Consider the following 24,847-nt stretch of genomic DNA (forward strand, 5'->3'; position numbering starts at 1 on the left):
CACTTCTGTACATCAGTATAGGCACTGTATGGTGATATTCTAGCACTATATGGCACCATTTACATCAGTATTATATAGGTACTCTGATGGTACAGCACTATATATATATATATATATATATATATATATATATATATATCAGCATTATGTAGGCACTGTATAGTGGTATAGCACTATATGACACTTCTGTACATCAGTATAGGCACTGTATGGTGATATTCTAGCACTATATGGCACTATTTTCATCGGTATTATATAGGTATTCTGGTGGTATAGCACTATTTATATCAGCATTATGTAGGTACTGTATGGTGGTATTATAGCACTATGTCTGTTAGTATTACAGACTGTGTGGGTGTATTATAGTACTATATAGCACTATTATTTTCAGAAGTCTTATACAGACACTGTATGGTGCTATTGTAGCACTATATGGCACTCTTCTATATGTTAGTATTATAGGTACTGTATGGTGGTATTATAGAACTATTTAAATAATTATTATATATGCAGTGTTTGGCGGTATTATGGCACTATTCTGAATGTTATAGTGGGCACTGTGTGGATGTATTATAGCACAATATGGCACTATTATATAGGCACTGTATGGTGGTATTATAGCACTATATGGCACTATTTACATAAGCATTATACAGTCACTGTATGGTGGTCTTATAGCACTATATGGTACTATTATTTATATAAGTATTATACAGGCACTGTATGGTGGTATTATAGCACTATCATTTATGTAATTATTATACAGGCACTGTATGGTGGTATTATACACTATTTGGCCCTATTGATATAGGAGTGACACCTGTATAGTCTGTCTAGTAAAATGCTATATACAAGCATTCGGAGCCCATAGGCCCCTGCAATAGGCAAGTGATCTATACAGAGACCTTACATACTTCATCAGAGTCTTTGGCGCACTGGAGATGCTTAAGGGGTTAATCCATCCACCTTTTCTTGATTTATTTTTAAGGAGCAGGGGGTGAGGGATCACAGAGGTGACTTTGTTACAGTGTGCGGGCCCCATCTTGTAGCGCTGTCACCCGGCCGTGCTGACAGGAAGCAGTTACCGCCTTGAGTCTCATTCGCCCCACGTGCAGCCGGCCCGGCCGGACGACCACAGAGCCGCCTCTGTTCCCCTTCGTAATTGTCAACATCTGCTCTGCAGAGATCAGAACACAGTATATACAGAGCCGCAGGAACCGCACATGTGAGGGGAAAACTGCGCACTAGACCGCGGCTGACCGCCAGGAGGGGGTTCACTTCTCCACCCTGTATGTCCATCAGTGTGTCAGGCTGAAGTATGGTCTGCAGAGGATCCTGGGATTAGTGCCTGTGCAAATAATAGTGCTATAATACTACTATACAGAACCAATATAATAGTGATAAATAATAGCACCATATAATGCTATAATACCACCATACAGTACCTATAGAATAGTGATAAATAATAGCACCTTATAATGTTATAATACTACTATACAGAACTGATATAATAGTGATAAATAATAGCACCATATAATGCTATAATACCACCATACAGTACCTATAGAATAGTGATAGTGCCATATACTATAATACTACTATACAGAACTGATATAATAGTGATAAATAATAGCACCATATAATGCTATAATACCACCATACAGTACCTATATAATAGTGATAAATAATAGCACCTTATAATGTTATAATACTACTATACAGAACCAATATAATACTGATAAATAATAGCACCATATAATGCTAATACCACCATACAGTACCTATATAATACTGATAAATAGCACCATATAATGCTATAATACCACCATACAGTACCTATATAATACTGATAAATAGCACCATATAATGCTATAATACCACCATACAGTACCTATATAATACTGATAAATAGCACCATATAATGCTATAATACCACCATACAGTACCTATATAATACTGATAAATAGCACCATATAATGCTATAATACCACCATACAGTACCTATATAATACTGATAAATAGCACCATATAATGCTATAATACCACCATACAGTACCTATATAATACTGATAAATAGCACCATATAATGCTATAATACCACCATACAGTACCTATATAATACTGATAAATAGCACCATATAATGCTATAATACCACCATGCAATACCTATATACCGTATATACTCGAGTATAAGCCGAGTTTTTCAGCACGATTTTTCGTGCTGAAAACACCCCCCCTCGGCTTATACTCGAGTGAACACTCCACCCGCAGTGGTCTTCAACCTGCGGACCTCCAGAGGTTTCAAAACTACAACTCCCAGCAAGCCCGGGCAGCCATCGGCTGTCCGGGCTTGCTGGGAGTTGTAGTTTTGAAACCTCCGGAGGTCCGCAGGTTGAAGACCACTGCGGCCTTCGACATCATCCAGCCCCCTCTCACCCCCTTTAGTTCTGTAAGTACTCACCTCCGCTCGGCGCTGGTCCGGTGCTGCAGGACTGTCCGGAGAGGAGGTGGTCCGGTGGGATAGTGGTTCCGGGCTGCTATCTTCACCGGGGAGGCCTCTTCTAAGCGCTTCGGGCCCGGCCCCAGAATAGTCACGTTGCCTTGACAACGACGCAGAGGTACGTTCATTGCCAACGTACTTCTGCGTCATTGTCAAGGCAACGCCTCTATTCCGGGCCCGCAGCGCGGAGAAGAGGCGCCCCCGGTGAAGATAGCAGCCCGGAACCACTATCCCACCGGACCACCTCCTCTCCGGACAGTCCTGCAGCACCGGATCAGCGCCGAGCGGAGGTGAGTACTGTACAGAACTAAAGGAAACCTGCGGACCTCCGGAGGTTTCAAAACTTCAACTCCCAGCCAGCCCGGACAGCCGATGGCTGCCCGGGCTTGCTGGGAGTTGTAGTTTTGAAACCTCTGGAGGTCCGCAGGTTGAAGACCACTGAGGGCGGATGATGAGAAGAGGATGATAAAGGGGGGGGGGGTGTGGGATGATGACAAGAGGATGATGAAGGGGGGGTGTGGGATGATGAAGGGGGGGTGTGGGATGATGACAAGGGGATGATGAAAGGGGGGGGGGGTGGGATGATTACAAGGGGATGATGAAGGGGGGTGGGGATGATGACAAGGGGATGATGAAGGGGTGTGTGTGGGATGATTACAAGGAGATGATGAAGGGGGGTGGGGAGGATGACAAGGAGATTATGAAGGGGGGTGGGGATGATGACAAGGGGATGATGAAGGGGGGTGGGGATGATGACAAGGGGATGATGAAGGGGGGGGATGTGTGGGATGATGACAAGGGGATGATGACAGGTGATGATGATGAGGTTCTGGATGATGACAGGCGGTGATGATGATGAGGATGTTAATGACGGGTCTGGATGATGACAGGGGGGGGGATGATGTATTTCCCACCCTAGGCTTATACTCTAGTCAATAACTTTTCCTGGGATTTTGGGTTGAAATTAGGGGTCTCGGCTTCTACTCGGGTCGGCTTATACTCGAGTATATACGGTAATAGTGATAAATAATAGCACCTTATAATGCTATAATACCACCATACAGTACCTATATAATAGTGATAAATAGCACCATATAATGCTATAATACCACCATACAGTACCTATATAATACTGATAAATAATAGCACCTTATAATGCTATAATACCACCATACAATACCTATATAATAGTGAAATAATAGCACCATATAATGCTATAATACCACCATACAGTACCTATATAATACTGATAAATAATAGCACCATATAATGCTATAATACCACCATACAGTACCTATATAATAGTGATAAATAGTGCCATATAAAGCTATAATACTACTATACAGTACCTATATAATACTAATAATAGCACCATATAAAGCTATAATACTACTATACAGTACCTATATAATACTAATAATAGTACCATATAAAGCTATAATACTACTATACAGTACCTATATAATACTAATAATAGCACCATATAAAGCTATAATACTACTATACAGTACCTATATAATACTAATAATAGTACCATATAAAGCTATAATACTACTATACAGTACCTACATAATACTAATAATAGCACCATATAATGATATAATACCACCATACACTACCTATATAATAGTGATAAATAGTGCCATATAAAGCTATAATACTACTATACAGTACCTATATAATACTAATAATAGCACCATATAATTATATACCACCATACACTACCTATATAATAGTCATATAAAGCTATAATACTACTATACAGTACCTATATAATACTAATAATAGCACCATAATGCTATAATACCACCATACAATACCTAAATAATAGTGATAAATAATAGCACCATATAATGCTATAATACCACCGTACAATACCTATATAATAGTGATAGTGCCATATAATGCTATACTACGAAAATACAGAACCTATATAATAGTGCCATATGGTGCTATACTACCACCATACAATACCTATATAATAGTGATAAATAGTGCCATATAATGCCATACTACCACCATACAGAACCTATATAATAGTGCCATATAGTGCTATAATTCCACCATACAGAACTTATATAATAGTGCCATATAGTGCTATAATTCCACCATACAGAACCTATATAATAGTGCCATATAGTGCTATAATACTACCATACAGTACCTATATAATACTGACAAAGTGCTACAACACCAACACGCACAGTGACTTCATAATAATGATATTATAACCATACATAGCACTATTATTTATACCACCATAGAGACCCCCTATGTAAAACTGGCATAATAGTGCCATATAATACTTTACTACCACCATACAGTGCCTATGACATATATAATAGTGCCATGTAGTGCTATAAAAGCACCACAAAGTGCCTACATAATACTGATATAAATGAAAACATTACATAATGCTATTATACCACCACATAGTGACTACATAATATTGACACAAATAATAGTGTTCTACAGTGCTATAACACGACCAGTGACTACACGATGCTAACAAATAGCTCCATACAGTATTATGTAGGCACTGTATGGTAGTATAGCACTATATGGCACTATTATATCATTATATGGGCTCTGTATGGTGGTATTATAGCATTATATGGTACAATTCATGTCAGCATTATGAAGTCACTGTATGGTGGTGTTATATAGCACTGTTATTGATATCAGTAGTGTATTATAGTACTAGATGTCACTATTATTTATATCAGCATTATGTAGTCACTGTGTGGATGTATTACAGTACTATATGGCACTATTATTTATATCAGCATTATGTAGTCACTGTGTGGATGTATTATAGTTCTAGATGGCACTATTATTTATATCAGCATTATGTAGCCACTGTGTGGATGTATTACAGTACTATATGGCACTATTATTTATATCAGCATTATGTAGCCACTGTGTGGATGTATTACAGTACTATATGGCACTATTATTTATATCAGCATTATGTAGTCACTGTGTGGATGTATTATAGTTCTAGATGGCACTATTATTTATATCAGCATTATGTAGTCACTGTGTGGATGTATTACAGTACTATATGGCACTATTATTTATATCAGCATTATGTAGTCACTGTGTGGATGTATTATAGTTCTAGATGGCACTATTATTTATATCAGCATTATGTAGCCACTGTGTGGATGTATTACAGTACTATATGGCACTATTATTTATATCAGCATTATGTAGCCACTGTGTGGATGTATTACAGTACTATATGGCATAATTATTTAGCTAAGTATCATGTAGGAACACTGTGGATGGACCACAATTACAGTGCTGATTACTGGGGGATTAGACATATTGGCAGGTGTTGATGCAGTTCATAGGAATGTCTTTGGTCTCTTGTCCCCGTTCCCCACACACCGGGACTGCTCATGCGCTTCTTCCTTGTTCGCTGGCGCTCAGCACATTTCCTCTGAGAAGATGAAAAGCGTTGCGCCTCATTTGTCCTGAAGAGCCGAAATATCTCTGTTTGCTCAAAGGGATGATCCTGGAGAGCCGGGGCCAGGCCAGGCCTCACGGATGGCTGCACCGTGCTCTGCACATTTCTATAGGCCAGGCGGCTTCCTAGTACATTGTTACGACTGGCTCAGGAGATGTGGAAAGCTGGGTTCCCAAGACCCCAGAAGAGGGCTGCACCTAATGGGGCCACCAAGACCCCAGAAGAGAACTGCACCTAATGGGGCCACCAAGACCCCAGAAGAGGACTGCACCTAATGGGGCCATCAAGACCACAAAAAGGAGGGCGACTAATGAGGCCACCAAGACCCCAGAGGAGAACTGCGTAGCTAGAAATAATCCAGTGCATCATGAACCTGCAGTGCCAACCGTTAAGGTAGTGGCCCGCCATCTGTTGCAAAACTACAACTCCAAGCATGACCAGACAGCCATTGGCTTTATGACCTCCTATGACATCATTATGGGAAACCTATGTGGTCATAAAAGAATGATGTCATCACCCAGGCGTCTTTAGGACCTCAATGTCGTCACAATTGGGCACCTATGACATCATAGGCGAGTGACATCATCACCCATGTGGTCCACTGGTGTCCTTAAAGGGCCAGGCCATGGCACACGCATCGTGAACTTGCAGGTACCCTTTAAAGCTTCCAGACATAAGGGGCAACCTATGATGTCATAAAGAAGTGATGTCATCGCCCGTGCCGCCCATTGTTGAATGAGGAGTGACATCATCACCCAAGTGCCCCATTGCTGACTTTCAAAGGTCTGCAATGCAGATCTGTAGAGATTCTGTGCATGGGTCCCCAATACGTTTCACAGCTGAGGGTTTGCTACTGTTTCCAGTATTTGGTGGACTCGATACACTGTAACAAACTATCAAGAATTTCAAGAGATGTGTGCGACGGCTGCACTTTATCCACCTCTGGCATAAGACAGGCAGTGACGGCCGGGTGAGACAGGAGACCATGGACTTGTGATGTTCACCAGAGACTAATTCTGGTGGTCAATGGACTCTACGGGACAACTGCGGTGAACAGCGGCAAAGATAGGTCCCCATCCCCCCCCCTCCCACACACAAACCCCACCGCCAGACCATGTACAGAGAGGATAAAGTCGCCACTTTCATCCCCCGTCTGGTCTTAGCATGGCGACTATCAACTTATCAGAAGATATGGAGCCCTCGTGGGTTTAGTTCCTCAGATGCCGACCCTCCGAGCAGAAGTCTCATTTCCTGATCTTAAGAAGTCTCAGTTCCCGGGCCTGGTACTTAAGTCCGGTCTTAGGCGGAGGAGGATGGATTAAGTCGCTCCACTTCAGACTGGATGCCGGATTTTACTGCGGATATTAAAAATAAGTTTGGCCTGGTAATGAACGGTGGCAGATTGAGGTAGGAAGGAAGTGTCTACAATTGGAAACAAATGTCCAAACAAGGAGGGTGGGGGGAGGTCTCAGATGAATGAAGGGTCAATGCCAGGACTTCACTGGATGATCTCTACAGGACTAAAGAGGACGGTACTAACAGATACATGGGGGCTTCTGACACCATAGCCAAACTGTGCAAATGGCAAACACCACCAGCTCCACTGCCAAAGCCATCCAATCTGCTGACCCCATGGCCAAACCATCCGACCTGCTGGCTCCATGGCTAAAGCACTCCAACCTGCCGGCCCAAAGTGCAAAGCCCCCCAACCTTTTGGCCACATGGCCAATGCCCTTCAACTTACTGGTTAAAGCCCTCTAACTTGCTGCCCTCAAGGCCAAACTCCTGGGAGAAGCTGTGTGCGCTCCAGCCTGTTGGTCTCAATGCTATACCTACTCGACCCTCCAGCCTGCTGGTCTCAATGCTATACCCCCTGGGTCCCCTCCAGCCTGCTGGTCTCAATGCTATACCCCCTGGGTCCCCTCCAGCCTGCTGGTCTCAATGCTATACCCCCTGGGTGCCCTCCAGCCTGCTGGTCTCAATGCTATACCCTCTGGGTGCCCTCCAGCCTGCTGGTCTCAATGCTATACCCTCTGGGTGCCCTCCAGCCTGCTGGTCTCAATGCTATACCCCCTGGGTGCCCTCCAGCCTGCTGGTCTCAATGCTATACCCCCTGGGTGCCCTCCAGCCTGTTGGTCTCAATGCTATACCTACTCGTCCCCTCCAGCCTGTTGGTCTCAATGCTATACCTACTCGACCCTCCAGCCTGTTGGTCTCAATGCTAAACCCCCTTGGTGCCCTCCAGCCTGCTGATCTCAATGCTATACCTACTCGACCCTCCAGCCTGTTGGTCTCAATGCTATACCCCCTGGGTCCCCTCCAGCCTGTTGGTGTCAATGCTATACCCCCTGGGTACCCTCCAGCCTGCTGGTCTCAATGCTATACCTATTCGTCCCCTCCAGCCTGTTGGTGTCAATGCTATACCCCCTGGGTACCCTCCAGCCTGCTGGTCTCAATGCTATACCTACTCGACCCTCCAGCCTGCTGGTCTCAATGCTATACCCCCTGGGTCCCCTCCAGCCTGTTGGTCTCAATGCTATACCTACTCGTCCCCTCCAGCCTGTTGGTCTCAATGCTATACCTACTCGTCCCCTCCAGCCTGCTAGTCTCAATGCTATACCTACTCGTCCCCTCCAGCCTGCTAGTCTCAATGCTATACCTACTCGTCCCCTCCAGCCTGTTGGTCTCAATGCTATACCTACTCGTCCCCTCCAGCCTGCTGGTCTCAATGCTATACCCCCTGGGTGCCCTCCAGCCTGTTGGTCTCAATGCTATACCTACTCGTCCCCTCCAGCCTGTTGGTCTCAATGCTATACCTACCCGTCCCCTCCAGCCTGCTGGTCTCAATGCTATACCTACTCGACCCTCCAGCCTGTTGGTTTCAATGCTATACCCCCTGGGTGCCCTCCAGCCTGCTGATCTCAATGCTATACCTACTCGTCCCCTTCAGCCTGCTGGTCTCAATGCTATACCCCCTGGGTGCCCTCCAGCCTGCTGGTCTCAATGCTATACCTACTCGTCCCCTCCAGCCTGCTGATCTCAATGCTATACCTACTCGTCCCCTCCAGCCTGCTGATCTCAATGCTATACCTACTCGACCCTCCAGCCTGTTGGTCTCAATGTTATACCCCCTGGGTGCCCTCCAGCCTGGTGGTCTCAATGCTATACCTACTCGTCCCCTCCAGCCTGTTGGTCTCAATGCTATACCTACTCGTCCCCTCCAGCCTGCTGGTCTCAATGCTATACCTACTCGTCCCCTCCAGCCTGTTGGTCTCAATGCTATACCTACTCGTCCCCTCCAGCCTGCTGGTCTCAATGCTATACCTACTCGTCCCCTCCAGCCTGCTGGTCTCAATGCTATACCTACTCGACCCTCCAGCCTGTTGGTCTCAATGCTATACCCCCTGGGTACCCTCCAGCCTGGTGGTCTCAATGCTATACCTACTCGTCCCCTCCAGCCTGTTGGTGTCAATGCTATACCCCCTGGGTGCCCTCCAGCCTGCTCTAACCTAAGACCTATTGAGCAGGCGACTTCATAGGATGGAGCGGGGTTCAACGGCACTGATCGGAACAGGCACAACAGGTAAGGTAAGAACGGTTTATTGGGTAAGGATGCAACACGTTTCACCGCACTTGCGTGGTTTCATCAGGCATGAGTCTTATATACATGGGAAATTAACCCTTTCACATACAAAATAAAATTAACTTCTAAAATTGCTGGTTTGGAAAAAGCAGATTCAACTACTAACAATAACAATACTTTATCTGGACATATACCAGCATGAACGCAACATGGTCATAAATATAGTTATAAATTCAATGCAATGGTGAGAATGCATGTGTGTATATGAACCGATCAAAACGAGAAACCTAAAAATCACAATACGGTAATGTCTACTGAGTGTGAATATGTACATACAGGATAATACGCACCAATGTATGTAACAACTTTGATCCAAAAAAGTTTTTTGGGGGAAAATTTTATCATTATAAAACAGGAGAAGGGCGGCATATATCCACATGCATCTCACTTAAAAACATCGATAGGAAACAATATACACATCTCCATAGGTTCTAATGCATAGATATATATATATATATATATACATATATACACATATATACACACACACACACACACACACACATATATATATATATATATACACACCCACACATATATATCTAAGAAACACTCCATTCATGTATATCACAATACTGCGGCGTGTACAAAGAGAACAGGATCTTATTTAACGTACATTTTCAATTGTTTCATTAAGTCCCTGAGGGACTAATGTGTCCAGTTTGGGAATCCGGAAGGATTCACGATTAATTAATCGTTGAAATCAATTCGAATGATCTTATGGGATTTTTTCAAGAACGGTTAGACACAAGGAATCAGAATCATTTTTATACAGTGGCCCCTCAACATACGATGGTAATCCGTTCCAAATGAACCATCGTTTGTTGAAACCATCGTATGTTGAGGGATCCGTGCAATGTAAAGTATAGGACAGTGATCTACAACCTGTGGACCTCCAGATGTTGCAAAACTACAAGCATGGCTGTCCGGGCATGCTGGAAGTTGTAGTTTTGCAACATCTAGAGGTCCGCAGGTTGAAGACCACTGGTATTGGAGGTCATACTCACGTGTCCCCACCGCTCCGGACCGTCACCGCTGCCCTGGATGTCGCCGTCCATCGCTGTCGCCGCGGCCCCGACACTCTGGCAAGGTCTCTGCTTCCCCGGCATCCTCGCTCTCCTTTGCCGCCATCACGTCGCTACGCACGCCGCTCCCATTGGATGACGGGACGGCGTGCACAGCGACGTGATGATGACGATGGAGAGCACCGACGATGCAGGGGATCCCGAAGAGGACGCGCCGGAGCCCCGAGGTCAGGTAAGTGATCGTCAGCGGACAGCACGGGGCACCGTAAACGGCTATCCGGTGGCAGCTGAAGCAGCTGGGATCAAAGCTGTTACATACATGGGTGTGTATTATCCTGTACGTACACATTCACACTCAATAGACATTACCGTATTGTGATTGTTATGTTTCTCGTTTTGATCGGTTCATATACACACACATGCATTCTCACCATTGCATTGAATTTGTTATCTCTCTCTCTCTATCTACATATACATATATATATATTTATATATATATATATATATATATATATATATATATATATATATATATATATTAGTGAGATGTTTATATCTATATTAATGAGCATGTTGTGTTTGTGCTGGAATATGTCCAGATAAAGATGAAGTATTTAATTCTGTACGTGAAAGGGTTAAAGGGGTACTCCGGTGGAAACCTTTTTTTTTTTTTTTTTTAAGCAACTGGTGCCAGAAAGTTAAACAGATTTGTAAATTACTTCTATTAAAAAATCTCTATCCTTCTAGTACTTATTAGCTGCTGAATACTACAGAGGAAATTATTTTCTTTTTGGAACACAGAGCACAGTGCTCTCTGCTGACACCTCTGTCCATTTTAGGAACTGTCCCAGAGCAGGAGAAAATCCCCATAGCGAACATATGCTGCTTTGGACAGTTCCTAAAATGGACAGAGATGTCAGCAGAGAGCACTGTGTTCCAAAAAGAAAATTTCCTCTGTAGTATTCAGCAGCTAATAAGTACTGGAAGGATTAAGATTTTTTTAATGGAAGTAATTTACTAATCTGTTTAACATTCTGGCACCAGTTGATTTAAAAAAAAAAAAAAAAAGTTTTCCACCGGAGTACCCCTTTAATTTTACCTTGCATATAAGACTCCTTCTCAGCCCTCTTTGTCATGATGAAACCGCAGAAGCGCAGTGAAACGCATCGTCTTCTTACCCAATAAACCGTTCTTACCTGTTGTGCCTGTTCCGATCAGCGCTGTTGAACCCCGCTCCATCCTATGAAGTCGCCTGCTCAATATATCTGTCGGGGAGGCTTATCACTCATCCACGTTGACCACTGTTCTGTGTGCGCCCACACAACCACCTATGGTAAGAGTTCCTCACTTATTGTGTGGATTCCCTATTGGTGGTTTTACGCTATGGAGCCGCGCTCTATCTTGTACTAACGCAAGACCTGGTATTCTAGCTCCATAAGTTTCCCTTAATACTCCGGCCCCAAGACATCTTATCCCCTATCCAAAAGGATAGGGGATAAGATGTCTGATCGAGGGGGCCCCAACACTGGGGACCCCCACAATCTAGCATGCAGCACCCACCTGTAAGTACTGCCGGAAACGCTGAAGGTTCTCAGTCTTTTGCCTCTCGACCACGGGGACGGAGTATCGTGACGTTAAGACTCCGCCTCCGAGTGACATCACGCTCCGCCCCCTCAATGCAAGTCAATGGGAGGGGGCGTGACGTCAGTCACGCCCCCTCCCATAGACTTGCATTGAGGGGGCGGGGCGTGACATCACGATACTCCATCCCCGTGGTCGGGAGGCATAACACTGAGCCTCCAGGGCTTCCTGCAGTACTTACAGATTGCGGGGGGTCCCCAGCGGCGGGACCCCCTGCGATCAGACATCTTATCCCCTATCCTTTGGATAGGGCATAAGATGTCTTGGGGCCGGAGTACCCCTTTAATCAAAAATTTAGGGCTATACCTAGACAAAGGTTATCACTAGAGATGAGCGAACTTACAGTAAATTCGATTCGTCACAAACTTCTCGGCTCGGCAGTTGATGACTTTTCCTGCATAAATTAGTTCAGCTTTCCGGTGCTCCGGTGGGCTGGAAAAGGTGGATACAGTCCTAGGAGACTCTTTCCTAGGACTGTATCCACCTTTTCCAGCCCACCGGAGCACCTGAAGGCTGAACTAATTTACGCAGGAAAAGTCATCAACTACCGAGCCGAGAAGTTCGTGACGAATCGAATTTACTGTAAGCTCGCTCATCTCTAGTTATCACTGCCCATCGAAACATAAGCGATCCGCACTGTAACGCCGGACAGGATGACGATCCACGAACATCTGGATCTCCGTGTCTTTTTCACAAATTCCTAACAGTGGAATGGACAGAGGAATTCGCCCGGTGACTCAGAAGCTTGGCAGGAGCCCTCCCTATTTATATGGTAATTAAAGGGGGTGCAGACATCAGCGACGCCCCGTCCGGCCGAAGAAACGCTGACAACATTTCTTGACTGCCTGTCAGCAGTGAACTAGTTAACCTGTCGAGCTGGCCCGCTGCCACCCCAAAGCAGCAATTGTTTTTGCCAAAATCCTCTCCAGCTCACGCCTGGCGCTGAGCCCACTGAGGAGTCCTCTACGGGCCGGGATGAGGAGGATGAGGGCTGCGAGATACAGGGGTCCGCGCTGGAGAGAGGGAAACTAGGGCAAGGGGGGAGGGGCTTTGTCTCAGTCACTGGTACAAAGGTACGACAACTGTGCTGTGAGAAAGCAAAGCTAGACCCAAGAGAAGCTGCCATGTACCACCATAGATAATGCATTAAATTTAGCGGTCCCTAATACCTGGAGGGGGGTCAACCTATAGCGGTAGATTGTCAGCTCACGGGGACAGGTTCATCTCTGTAGGGCAGTGCCAATATTATAATAACACCCCGTACACACACGCTGGCAGGGAAAGTCTTCTATACCACAGTAATCTCCGCTAAGAGAATAACAGGAAATCCTCTGCGCTTCCTATGTCTATCGACCAGAGATTACGAGACAGTCTTCATTTACTGCAGTGCTGCAAAAAACTAAGGAAAGTAACTGAAGTGCCCAAAATATTCTTTCCAACAAGAAGCCCCTGCAAAGATGAAGGACCAAGTCTCCTCCCTCTCCTGACATGAAGTTGTGTAGTCCTCTCATTGATAATATAGCGTTGTCTCAGCAGCCCCCATCTCCCTCCTCTCTCCTGACATGAAGTTGTGTAGTCCTCGCATTGATAATGTAGTGTTGTCTCAGCAGCCCCCGTCTCCTCCCTCTCTCCTGACATGAAGTTGTGTAGTCCTCTCATTGATAATGTAGCGTTGTCTCAGCAGCCCCCATCTCCCTCCTTTCTCCTGACATGAAGTTGTGTAGTCCTCTCATTGTTAATGTAGTGTTGTCTCAGCAGCCCCATTCTCCCTCCTCTCTCCTGAAATGAAGTTGTGTAGTCCTCTCATTGTTAATGTAGTGTTGTCTCAGCAGCCCCCATCTCCAGCCTCTCTCCCCTCATGAAGTTGTGTAGTCCCCTCATTGTCAGCGTGGTGTTGTCTCAGCAGCACCCCAGCTCCCCTCCCAGCTTTTCCATCCTCCTCTGCTGTCTCACGAAACGTGACTGGATTTGGCCTTGTGATGAACAATGCCACAGAGGAGCAGACAGAATATGAATACAGCCAGTGCTGCAACCTCACTAAATGTGTGACCTCATATATTCTGTAGCAGCAGTGGGACGGGAGAAGGTAGGGTGGGAGAACTGTGATATAGAGCTGAGGGAAAGCACTGCATTCTGGGAATTGTAGTGATTAGCAACCGCTCAACCAGGAAGTACAGGACTTAGCCGCCCAAGGCAAATAGATTTATGGTGGTTTGAGGGTAAGCAATGCTTTACGCTTCGGCAGCATTCTTATGTGTCATACAGCAGCAGATCGAGTCTCAGATCGAACAGTTCTAGGTTTCAGTCATGTGGTGTTGGGGAGTGCCCCTTTATCTGTGCGGAATCACCCTTTGCACCTTTCTTTCCTTTCGCTGGCACTTCGTCTGGTTCCTTATCTGTGAGGTCAGAACCTCGCCTTATCTGCCCACCATGCCAGCCGACCTCCCACAGCGAGGCCTTCTGCAGAAATACTGCCGCACTTTACCGTAAACTGGGGGTTTCGGTATTAGTCACAGATGGTGAACTTGTGATTCTCAGCTTCTTAGATGTAAACAAGTCATCAGCTACCAGGGCAGGGATGTGGGGGCAGAGAAGGCTCCTGGACCACGTACTGCAACCTTTACTGACAGCAAGCAGAGATCTTGAAAGAACTGAAGCACAAGGAACATTGTACTTCAACCAGTTTGCCTCCAGCTGTTTCCCAACCAGTTTGCCTCCAGCTGTTTCCCAACCAGTTTGCCTCCAGCTGTTTCCCAACCAGTTTGCCTCCAGCTGTTTCCCAACCAGTTTGCCTCCAGCTGTTTCCCAACCAGTTTGCCTCCAGCTGTTTCCCAACCAGTTTGCCTCCAGCTGTTTCCCAACCAGTTTGCCTCCAGCTGTTTCCCAACCAGTTTGCCTCCAGCTGTTTCCCAACCAGTTTGCCTCCAGCTGTTTCCCAACCAGTTTGCCTCCAGCTGTTTCCCAACCAGTTTGCCTCCAGCTGTTTCCCAACCAGTTTGCCTCCAGCTGTTTCCCAACCAGTTTGCCTCCAGCTGTTTCCCAACCAGTTTGCCTCCAGCTGTTTCCCAACCAGTTTGCCTCCAGCTGTTTCCCAACCAGTTTGCCTCCAGCTGTTTCCCAACCAGTTTGCCTCCAGCTGTTGCAAAACTACAACTCTCAGCATGCTCGGACAGCCTTTGGCTGTCCGGGCATGCTAGGAGTTGTAGTTTTGCAAAAGTCGGAGACACTATGGTTGGGAAACACAATTGTAGAACTTTTGATTATATAGAGGCTGCCATTAATATGCATTAATGCGCATACGTGGCGAATCAGTGGCTTATTTTCAACCTCCTTGACTAGCCGTGCGTGCGCATTCTTAAGATTGGTGCATGTGTATTATGGTGCATGCGCGGCGAGCCTATGAGTGATCCTACACCTCTGTGATTCACTGCGCATGTGCCGTAATACTCCGCTAATGCCGTCAGCAGCTACAGTTCCATTTACTGGGAGGACAAGTGACCCCAGTTTTTAATAGAAAATAGGTTTTGATCAAGGAATCTGCGGCCCTGTGTAGTTAGCCCATGCACGTGCGTCATCTATATGTAATACGGCGCAAGCGCTGTGAGTCTGAGGCTGAATTGGAGCCTCTTTGACCCACCACGAGCACGCTGTCATACACATAAATGGAGCTTGTGTATTATGGGCAGTGAGCCTAAAAAAGTTATTCTTAACCCTTTATGACTCTCGGTAATACACACATCAGCGTGTGCAACGGCGCATGCGCGGTAAGTCAGAGAGGTTCAGACATGGCCCCAGACTCACAGCTTGTGCACTGTACTACACATTGAAGGTGCATGTGTATTTCATAGACACAGACTCTCAAAGTGTGTGCCTTAATACACATGAACCATCAATGTGTGACGGCGCATGCGCAATGAGTAACAGAGCTTCAGGCATGGCCACAGACTAAAAGTGCATCTAGAATGAGAGGTTTAAAATCACTCATACGTATCAGTGCACGTGCGGTGAATCAGGGAGGTTCAGTCATGGCTCACTGCGCATGTGCTTTAATATACAGTGATGGTGCATGTGTATTACAGAGAGTCACAGAGCTTTTCAATCACTCACCGGATCACATTGTGTGCATCATAATGAACAGGCACCAGTGTGTGACAGCGCACGCGCAGTGAGTCTAAGAGGTATACAAACTGGCTCAGACTCACGATGAATGGGAAGTAATACACACTGGTGGTGCATGCGTTTTACAGAGAGTTAGAGAGACTTAGTAGAATTACTCCCAGGCTCACCACGCGTGCGCCTTGATACGCATGTGCAACAATGTGTGTGTGTGACATCACACGTGCAGTGAGTCACAGGGGTTTAGACACGGCCCCAGAGAGTCAGAAAGGGTTTAGAATGACTTATAAACTCGATCTGTGTGCTCATTAATACACATGAACCAATGTGTGATACAGCGCATGCGCGGTGACTCAAAAAATAAGATTAATCTGTAGACTCCCCGCATGTACGCTGTAATACACATTGATGGTGAAAGTGTGGGCCAACGATACAGGAATGCCATGTTACCATCATCAGTCGAGACCACAGCAGAAAGCAGGGTATAAAAATGATATAGATATATATATATATATATATATATATATATATATATATATATATATATATATATTTATATTTATATATATATATATATATATATATATATATATATATATATATATATATATATTTTTTTTTTTCTCATTCACAGAAAGCAAGCAGACATAAAAACCATTCAAGCATAAAACGATTAAAAAGGTGCGGAATTTTTCTTTATACAGTTAATAGGAAAAATAAACTCTACATATTCTGTATGTACAGAAATCCTCCTGTGGCAGTCCATAGGGCCCAACGTCCCAGTGTGACCCGCCGGCCCCTTCCCCGCAGTCCACTAATCTGGACAACCTGATCCACTTCCTTTCTGCAGATGCAGGCGGCCCCCCCGATACAGGGCATTAACCAGGAGCCGGTCCGCATTACACATACTAGTCCTAGACTGACAGCAACACATGGCCGCACAGGAGTAAGGAGGGGGCAATGCACCCAGGAGGTACAGGAACGGCTTCAAAGGACCAAAAGTCCGACCACAAACGCTGCACCTGTCCCTGACCGGTAAGGCCTAATCCGGGGACATTACAGGGGATTCGGGGGGCGGTAATGATAATGGCAGATGAGGTAAGGTTGCACGGTCAGGCGCTGCGTGGGAGGATGGTGGGAAAGACGTGATTTTTACGGAAGAATTACGATACCAGAGGTAGTGGGGGGGGGGGGGGGGGGGGTTTATGATGTGCAACTAAGTGAATACACATGAGCGCCGTCACCTCACACGCTATGTGTGTGCAAAAACTACAACTCCCAGCATGCTGGGGGATGAAACATCGTAACATAGTAACATAAGGGGAGATTTATCAAAACCTGTGTAGAGGAAGGGTGGTGCAGTTTCCCACAGCAACCAATCGGGTCACTTTTTTTTTTCATTTTTCACCGGCCTCTAACAATGAAAGAAGCGAACTGATTGGTTGCTATTGCACCTCTCTTCCTCTGCACAGAATTTGATAAATCTCTCCCATAGTTCATAAGGTTGAGAAAAGACCGGAGTCCATCAAGTTCAACCTATAACCCTAATGAGTCCCTACTGAGTTGATCCAGAGGAGGCAAAAAACCCTCATAATAGAGGTAAAAATTCCTTCCCGACTCCAAATATGGCATCAGAATAAATCCCTGGATCAACGTTCTGTCCCTATAAATCTAGAATCCATAACCTGTAATGTTATTATTCTCCAAAAATGCATCCAGACCCCTTTTATATTCATTTACAGAGTTCCCCATGACCACCTCCTCAGGCAGAGAATTCCACAGTCTCACTGCTTTTACAGTAAAGAACCCCTGTCTGTGCTGGTGTAGAAATCTTCTTTCCTCTAGACGTAGAGGATGCCCCCTTGTTATATATACAGTCCTGGGTATAAATAGATCATGGAGAGATCTCTGTATGGTCCCCTGATATATTTATACATAGTTATTAGGTCGCCCCTAAGCCTTCTTTTTTCTAAACTAAATAACCCTAATTCTGATAATCTTTCTGGGTCCTGTAGTCCTCCCATTCCCCGTATTACTCTGGTTGCCCATCTTTGAACCCTCTCCAGCTCCACTATATCTTTCTTGTACACTGGTGCCCAGTACTGTACACAGTATTGTATGTGTGGTCTGACCAGTACTGTACACAGTATTCTATGTGTGGTCTGACCAGTACTGTACACAGTATTCTATGTGTGGTCTGACCAGTACTGTACACAGTATTCTATGTGTGGTCTGAGCAGTACTGTACACAGTATTCCATGTGTGGTCTGAGCAGTACTGTACACAGTATTCCATGTGTGGTCTGAGCAGTACTGTACACAGTATTCCATGTGTGGTCTGCCCAGTACTGTACACAGTATTCCATGTGTGGTCTGACCAGTACTGTACACAGTATTCCATGTGTGGTCTGACCAGTACTGTACACAGTATTCCATGTGTGGTCTGACCAGTACTGTACACAGTATTCCATGTGTGGTCTGACCAGTACTGTACACAGTATTCCATGTGTGGTCTGACCAGTACTGTACACAGTATTCTATGTGTGGTCTGACCAGTACTGTACACAGTATTCTATGTGTGGTCTGACCAGTACTGTACACAGTATTCTATGTGTGGTCTGACCAGTACTGTACACAGTATTCCATGTGTGGTCTGACCAGTACTGTACACAGTATTCCATGTGTGATCTGACCAGTACTGTACACAGTATTCTATGTGTGATCTGACCAGTACTGTACACAGTATTCTATGTGTGATCTGACCAGTACTGTACACAGTATTCTATGTGTGGTCTGACCAGTACTGTACACAGTTTTCCATGTGTGGTCTGACCAGTACTGTACACAGTATTCTATGTGTGGCCTGACCAGTACTGTACACAGTATTCAATGTGTGGCCTGACCAGTACTGTACACAGTATTCCATGTGTGGTCTGGCCAGTACTGTACACAGTATTCTGTGTGGTCTGACCAGTACTGTACACAGTATTCTGTGTGGTCTGACCAGTACTGTACACAGTATTCTATGTGGGGTCTGACCAGTACTGTACACAGTATTCTATGTTTGGTCTGACCAGTACTGTACACAATATTCTATGTGTGGTCTGACCAGTACTGTACACAGTATTCCATGTGTGGTCTGACCAGTACTGTACACAGTATTCCAGGTGTGGTCTGACCAGTACTGTACACAGTATTCTATGTGTGATCTGACCAGTACTGTACACAGTATTCAATGTGTGGCCTGACCAGTACTGTACACAGTATTCCATGTGTGGTCTGGCCAGTACTGTACACAGTATTCTGTGTGGTCTGACCAGTACTGTACACAGTATTCTGTGTGGTCTGACCAGTACTGTACACAGTATTCTATGTGGGGTCTGACCAGTACTGTACACAGTATTCTATGTTTGGTCTGACCAGTACTGTACACAGTATTCTATGTGTGGTCTGACCAGTACTGTACACAGTATTCTGTGTGTGGTCTGACCAGTACTGTACACAGTATTCCATGTGTGGCCTGACCAGTACTGTACACAGTATTCTATGTGTGGTCTGACCAGTACTGTACACAGTATTCTATGTGTGGTCTGACCAGTACTGTACACAGTATTCTATGTGTGGTCTGACCAGTACTGTACACAGTATTCCATGTGTGGTCTGACTAGTGATTTGTAGAGCGGTAGAATAATTTCCTTGTCGTGGGCATCTATGCCCCTATTGATGCCCCCATGTTTTTATTTGCCTTGGCAGCAGCTGCCCAACACTGGTCACTACAGGTAAATTTTTTGTTAACTAAGACCCCAAGTCCTTTTCCACATCAGTCATCCCAAGTGTTCTTCCATTTAATACATAATCCCAGCCTGGATTTTTCCTCCCCATGTGAATTACCTTACATTTATCAGTGTTGAACCTCATCTGCCACTTCCCAGCCCAAACCTCCAACCTATCCAGATCCATTTGTAACAGTGCACTGTCCTCTATAGTGTTATCTATTATACACAGGGCTCTGTCCTCTATTGTGTTATCTACTTTATACAGTGCACTGTCCTCTATAGTTTTATCTACTATACACAGTGCACTGTCCTCTATTGTGTTATCTACTATACACAGTGCACTGTCCTCTATTGTGTTTACCACTTTACAGAGTTTAGTATCATCTGCAGATTGCTACTTTACTATTCAACCCCTCTACAAGGTCATTAATAAATATATTAAATAGACTAGAACCCAAGACTGACCCCTGTGGTCCCCACTGGTAACAGTCACCCAATCAAAATAAGTACAATTAATAACCTTCCTCTGTTTCCTATCACTGAGCCAGTTACTTACCCACTTACACACATTCTCCCTCAGCCCAATCCGTCTCATTATATTGTTAAGATTGTTAGATTGTAAAGACAGTAAAGATTAGAGTATCGCAGAGAGGTCCTTGTTCACCCTTCTCCTCTTTGGCACAGACTATTCTCCCTCAGAGATGAAGAAACTTTTTGCACAATATGCTCACAGCAAGGGCATGCTGGGAGTTGTAGTTTTGCAAAAGCTGGAGGCACCCTGGTTAGGAAACACTGGTCTATCCAGTGAACTGGAATCTATGACTCTTCAGCTGTTGCAAAACTACAACTCCCAATATCCACTGACCGCACTTCTTACTGAACACTATCATGTGAGATTGTGGGAGTGATCACCTGTGTGAGGAGCTGAGCAGGCTTCAGGCTGTTGATCCAGCGGGTGTAACGTTGCGTAGCGTTGGGCGGATCACGTGTCACCTGACATCCAATTATCTGAAAGAAAAAAGAAAAAGAGTAAAGGGGTGTAACTAATGTAATGTATGTACACAGTGACCTCACCAGCAGACTAGTGAGTACAGCTCTAGAGTATAATATAGGATATAACTCAGGATCAGTACAGGATAAGTAATGTAATGTATGTACACAGTGACCTCACCAGCAGACTAGTGAGTACAGCTCTAGAGTATAATACAGGATATAACTCAGGATCAGTATAGGATAAGTAATGTAATGTATGTACACATTGACCTCACCAGCAGAATAGTGAGTACAGGTCTGTAGTATAATACAGGATATAACTCAGGATCAGTACAGGATAAGTAATGTAATGTATGTACACAGTGACCCCACCAGCAGAATAGTGAGTACAGCTCTGAGGTATAATACAGGATATAACTCAGGATCACTACAGGATAAGTAATGTAATGTATGTACACAGTGACCCCACCAGCAGAATAATGAGTACAGCTCTGGGGTGTAATACACGATATAACTCAGGATCAGTATAGGATAAGTAATGTAATGTATGTACACAGTGACCTCGCCAGCAGAATAGTGAGAACAGCTCTGGAGTATAATACAGGATATAACTCAGGATCAGTACAGGATAAGTTATGTAATGTATGTACACAGTGACCTCACCAGCAGAATAGTGAGTACAGCTCTGGGGTATAATACAGGATATAACTCAGGATCAGTACAGGATAAGTAATGTAATGTATGTACACATTGACCTCACCAGCAGAATAGTGAGTACAGCTCTGGAGTATAATACAGGATATAACTCCGGATCAGTACAGGATAAGTAATGTAATGTATGTACACAGTGATCTCACCAGCAGAATAGTGAGTACAGTTCTGGAGTATAATACAGGATATAACTCAGGATCAGTACAGGATAAGTAATGTAATGTATGTACACAGTGACCTCACCAGCAGAATAGTGAGTACAGCTCTGGAGTATAATACAGGATATAACTCAGGATCAGTACAGGCTAAGTCCAAATAAGGATAAGGCCAAACACAGGATAAGGCAAAAAAATAAATAAATAAATAAATAAATAAAATAAATATTTAAAAAATATATATTTTCCGTTTGTGGTGTTTTGGTGGTTTGTGACATAAATTAATTGATTTATTAAATGTATTTATTTTGGGTGAGAAAAATGCAACAGGGCCAGGGGTTTTTAGTTTAATTATTAGTATTAAGGTTATAATTATTATGATTATTTATTTATTATTAAAGGAGTTCTCCGGTGCTTAGACATCTTTTCCCCTATCCAAAGGATATAGGGGAAGAGATGCCTGATTGCGTGAGTCCCGCCGCTGGGGACCCCCGTGATTTTGTACGCGGCACCCAGTTTGTAATCAGTCCCCGGAGCGTGTTCGCTCCGGGTCTGATTACTGTGGATCATGGGGCCGGCGGTGTGTGACGTCACGCCTCCGCCCCCGTGTGACCTCACGCTCCGCCCCTCAATGCAAGTCTATGGGAGGGGGAGTGATAGCTGTCACGCCCCCTCCCGTAGGCTTGCATTGAGGGACGGAGCGTGAGGTCACACACCGCCGACCCCATGATCCACAGTAATCAGACCCGAAGCAAACACGCTCCGGGGACTGATTACAAACGGGGTGCCGCGTGCAAGATGACGGGGGTCCCCAGCGGCGGGACTCCCACGATCAGGCATCTTATCCCTTATCCTTTGGATAGGGGAAAAGATGTCTAAGCACCGGAGTACCCCTTTAAGTAGTGTTTAGTAGTTTACATTTGTGGGGTTCTTATCATAGTGGTGTGTTTGGATGGAGAATGTGGCCGGACCAGGAAATACTTTGATGGACATTTAAGGACTTATATGGACTCATTACTTGTATATATTGTATGTTGTCCTTTATAATTATTGTAATGTTTCATATTTAAAAAAAAAAGATCTACAGCAGTGGTCTTCAACCTGCGGACCTCCAGATGTTTCAAAACTACAACTCCCAGCATGCCCGGACAGCCAACGGCTGTCCGGGCATGCTGGGAGTTGTAGTTTTGAATCATCTGGAGGTCCGCAGGTTGAAGACCACCGATCTACAGGATATAACTCCGGATCAGTACAGGATCAGTTATGTATATACACAGTGAAGAGCAGACTGTCAGAGATTTGCTGGTATATATTACGTAATGAGATGTAAGGGTTAATAGCGAAGGTATTCGGGATATGTAGTTGTGGTGCGGCCGCTGAGTAACGCCGTGGACTTTGTGTATGTGCAGAGGAATGTATGAAATAGCACAAATTAACCCCCCACCCTCCTGTCATAGGATGCAATGGTTATTAACATCCAATGTAATCCTTATGACAGCAGAAGGTTTGTTACAGTTGTGCACAGAACACGTCTCTCCTGATGAGTTTGTTACAATGTATCAGCGCAGGTTACAGTATCAGTCTGGAGTCCAGAAGATTTGGATCGTAGAAGATCTGCAGTGATCGAGACAGATTCACACTATAAAATTAAAAAATAACTTTTTCGTTTTAACAATGAATTATTCGCTGTAAAAGTCAAAAAATGTCAAAAGGAAGGGGGGTCGGGGGGGTGAAAGAGATATGGTGTCCATCGCGAATACGGGAAGTTAGGTGACAGAAGCCGTCTGAGGTTGTCATCTGACCTGTCCACACTAGGGGCAGCGCCGGGTCTCCTGGGAGCCCCCTGTAAGTGAATAATTCCCCACATAATCTGCCCCTCCATTACAGAACTAATGGAATTAGGAGAAGAGGGAGGGTGATGAATGAGGGATACACGTTTGGCGCTGACACCGCCGGCAGTTCCCATAACACCGCCAACAGCTGCCGTAAAGAAAACAAACAACATCTCCAGAGGTGTGGGGGGGGTGTTCTGTACTACACTACAGACAGGGAGGCGCTATAGACCAGGTCCACAATGGTATACCGTCCCTTTAAGAGCAGCGGTGACACTGCTGGGCCGGTGTGGCCCTGTGATGTGCAGCACTATACCCGCAGCCCTGACACCCCAGGAATTTTTATTTGTCACTGACTGGATTATTGCCGCTTCCTCCCGCTCGCTCATACAGCCGCTCTAATTAAGATATAATTAAATGTGAGCAATGAAGGACAGATGTGAGGGGGGGAGGGGGTGCAGGAAAACTTCTACAGTGGAGCCACCCGCCCGTACAGGGAACATGCAGCAGAGCTCAACACTAGTATATAATGTATGAAAAGTACAGGTTGTATGCAACAGTGTACAATGTATCCAGAGAGCGTATGTACAAGGTATCCAGAGAGCGTATGTACAAGGTATCCAGAGAGCGTATGTACAAGGTATCCAGAGAGCGTATGTACAAGGTATCCAGAGAGCGTATGTACAAGGTATCCAGAGAGCGTATGTACAAGGTATCCAGAGAGCGTATGTACAAGGTATCCAGAGAGCGTATGTACAAGGTATCCAGAGAGCGTATGTACAAGGTATCCAGAGAGCGTATGTACAAGGTATCCAGAGAGCGTATGTACAAGGTATCCAGAGAGCGTATGTACAAGGTATCCAGAGAGCGTATGTACAAGGTATCCAGAGAGCGTATGTACAAGGTATCCAGAGAGCGTATGTACAAGGTATCCAGAGAGCGTATGTACAAGGTATCCAGAGAGCGTATGTACAAGGTATCCAG

At 44.9% G+C, this 24,847-nt stretch overlaps 1 protein-coding gene across 13 annotated transcripts in view; it reads right to left on the bottom strand.

Moving 5' to 3' along the window:
- Positions 1-24,847, bottom strand: part of B3GNTL1 (UDP-GlcNAc:betaGal beta-1,3-N-acetylglucosaminyltransferase like 1) — a 261,364-nt gene that overhangs the window by 162,479 nt on the left and 74,038 nt on the right. For all 13 annotated transcript variants that reach the window (XM_056549531.1, XM_056549528.1, XM_056549526.1 and 10 more), the window contains one exon: positions 21,085-21,180. In XM_056549531.1, coding sequence (XP_056405506.1) covers positions 21,085-21,180 — 96 coding nt within the window. The remainder of the gene's footprint in view (positions 1-21,084; positions 21,181-24,847) is intronic.

The sequence above is a fragment of the Hyla sarda genome, chromosome 13 (assembly GCF_029499605.1).
Source record: "Hyla sarda isolate aHylSar1 chromosome 13, aHylSar1.hap1, whole genome shotgun sequence".
NCBI classification, from domain to species: Eukaryota; Metazoa; Chordata; class Amphibia; order Anura; family Hylidae; genus Hyla; species Hyla sarda.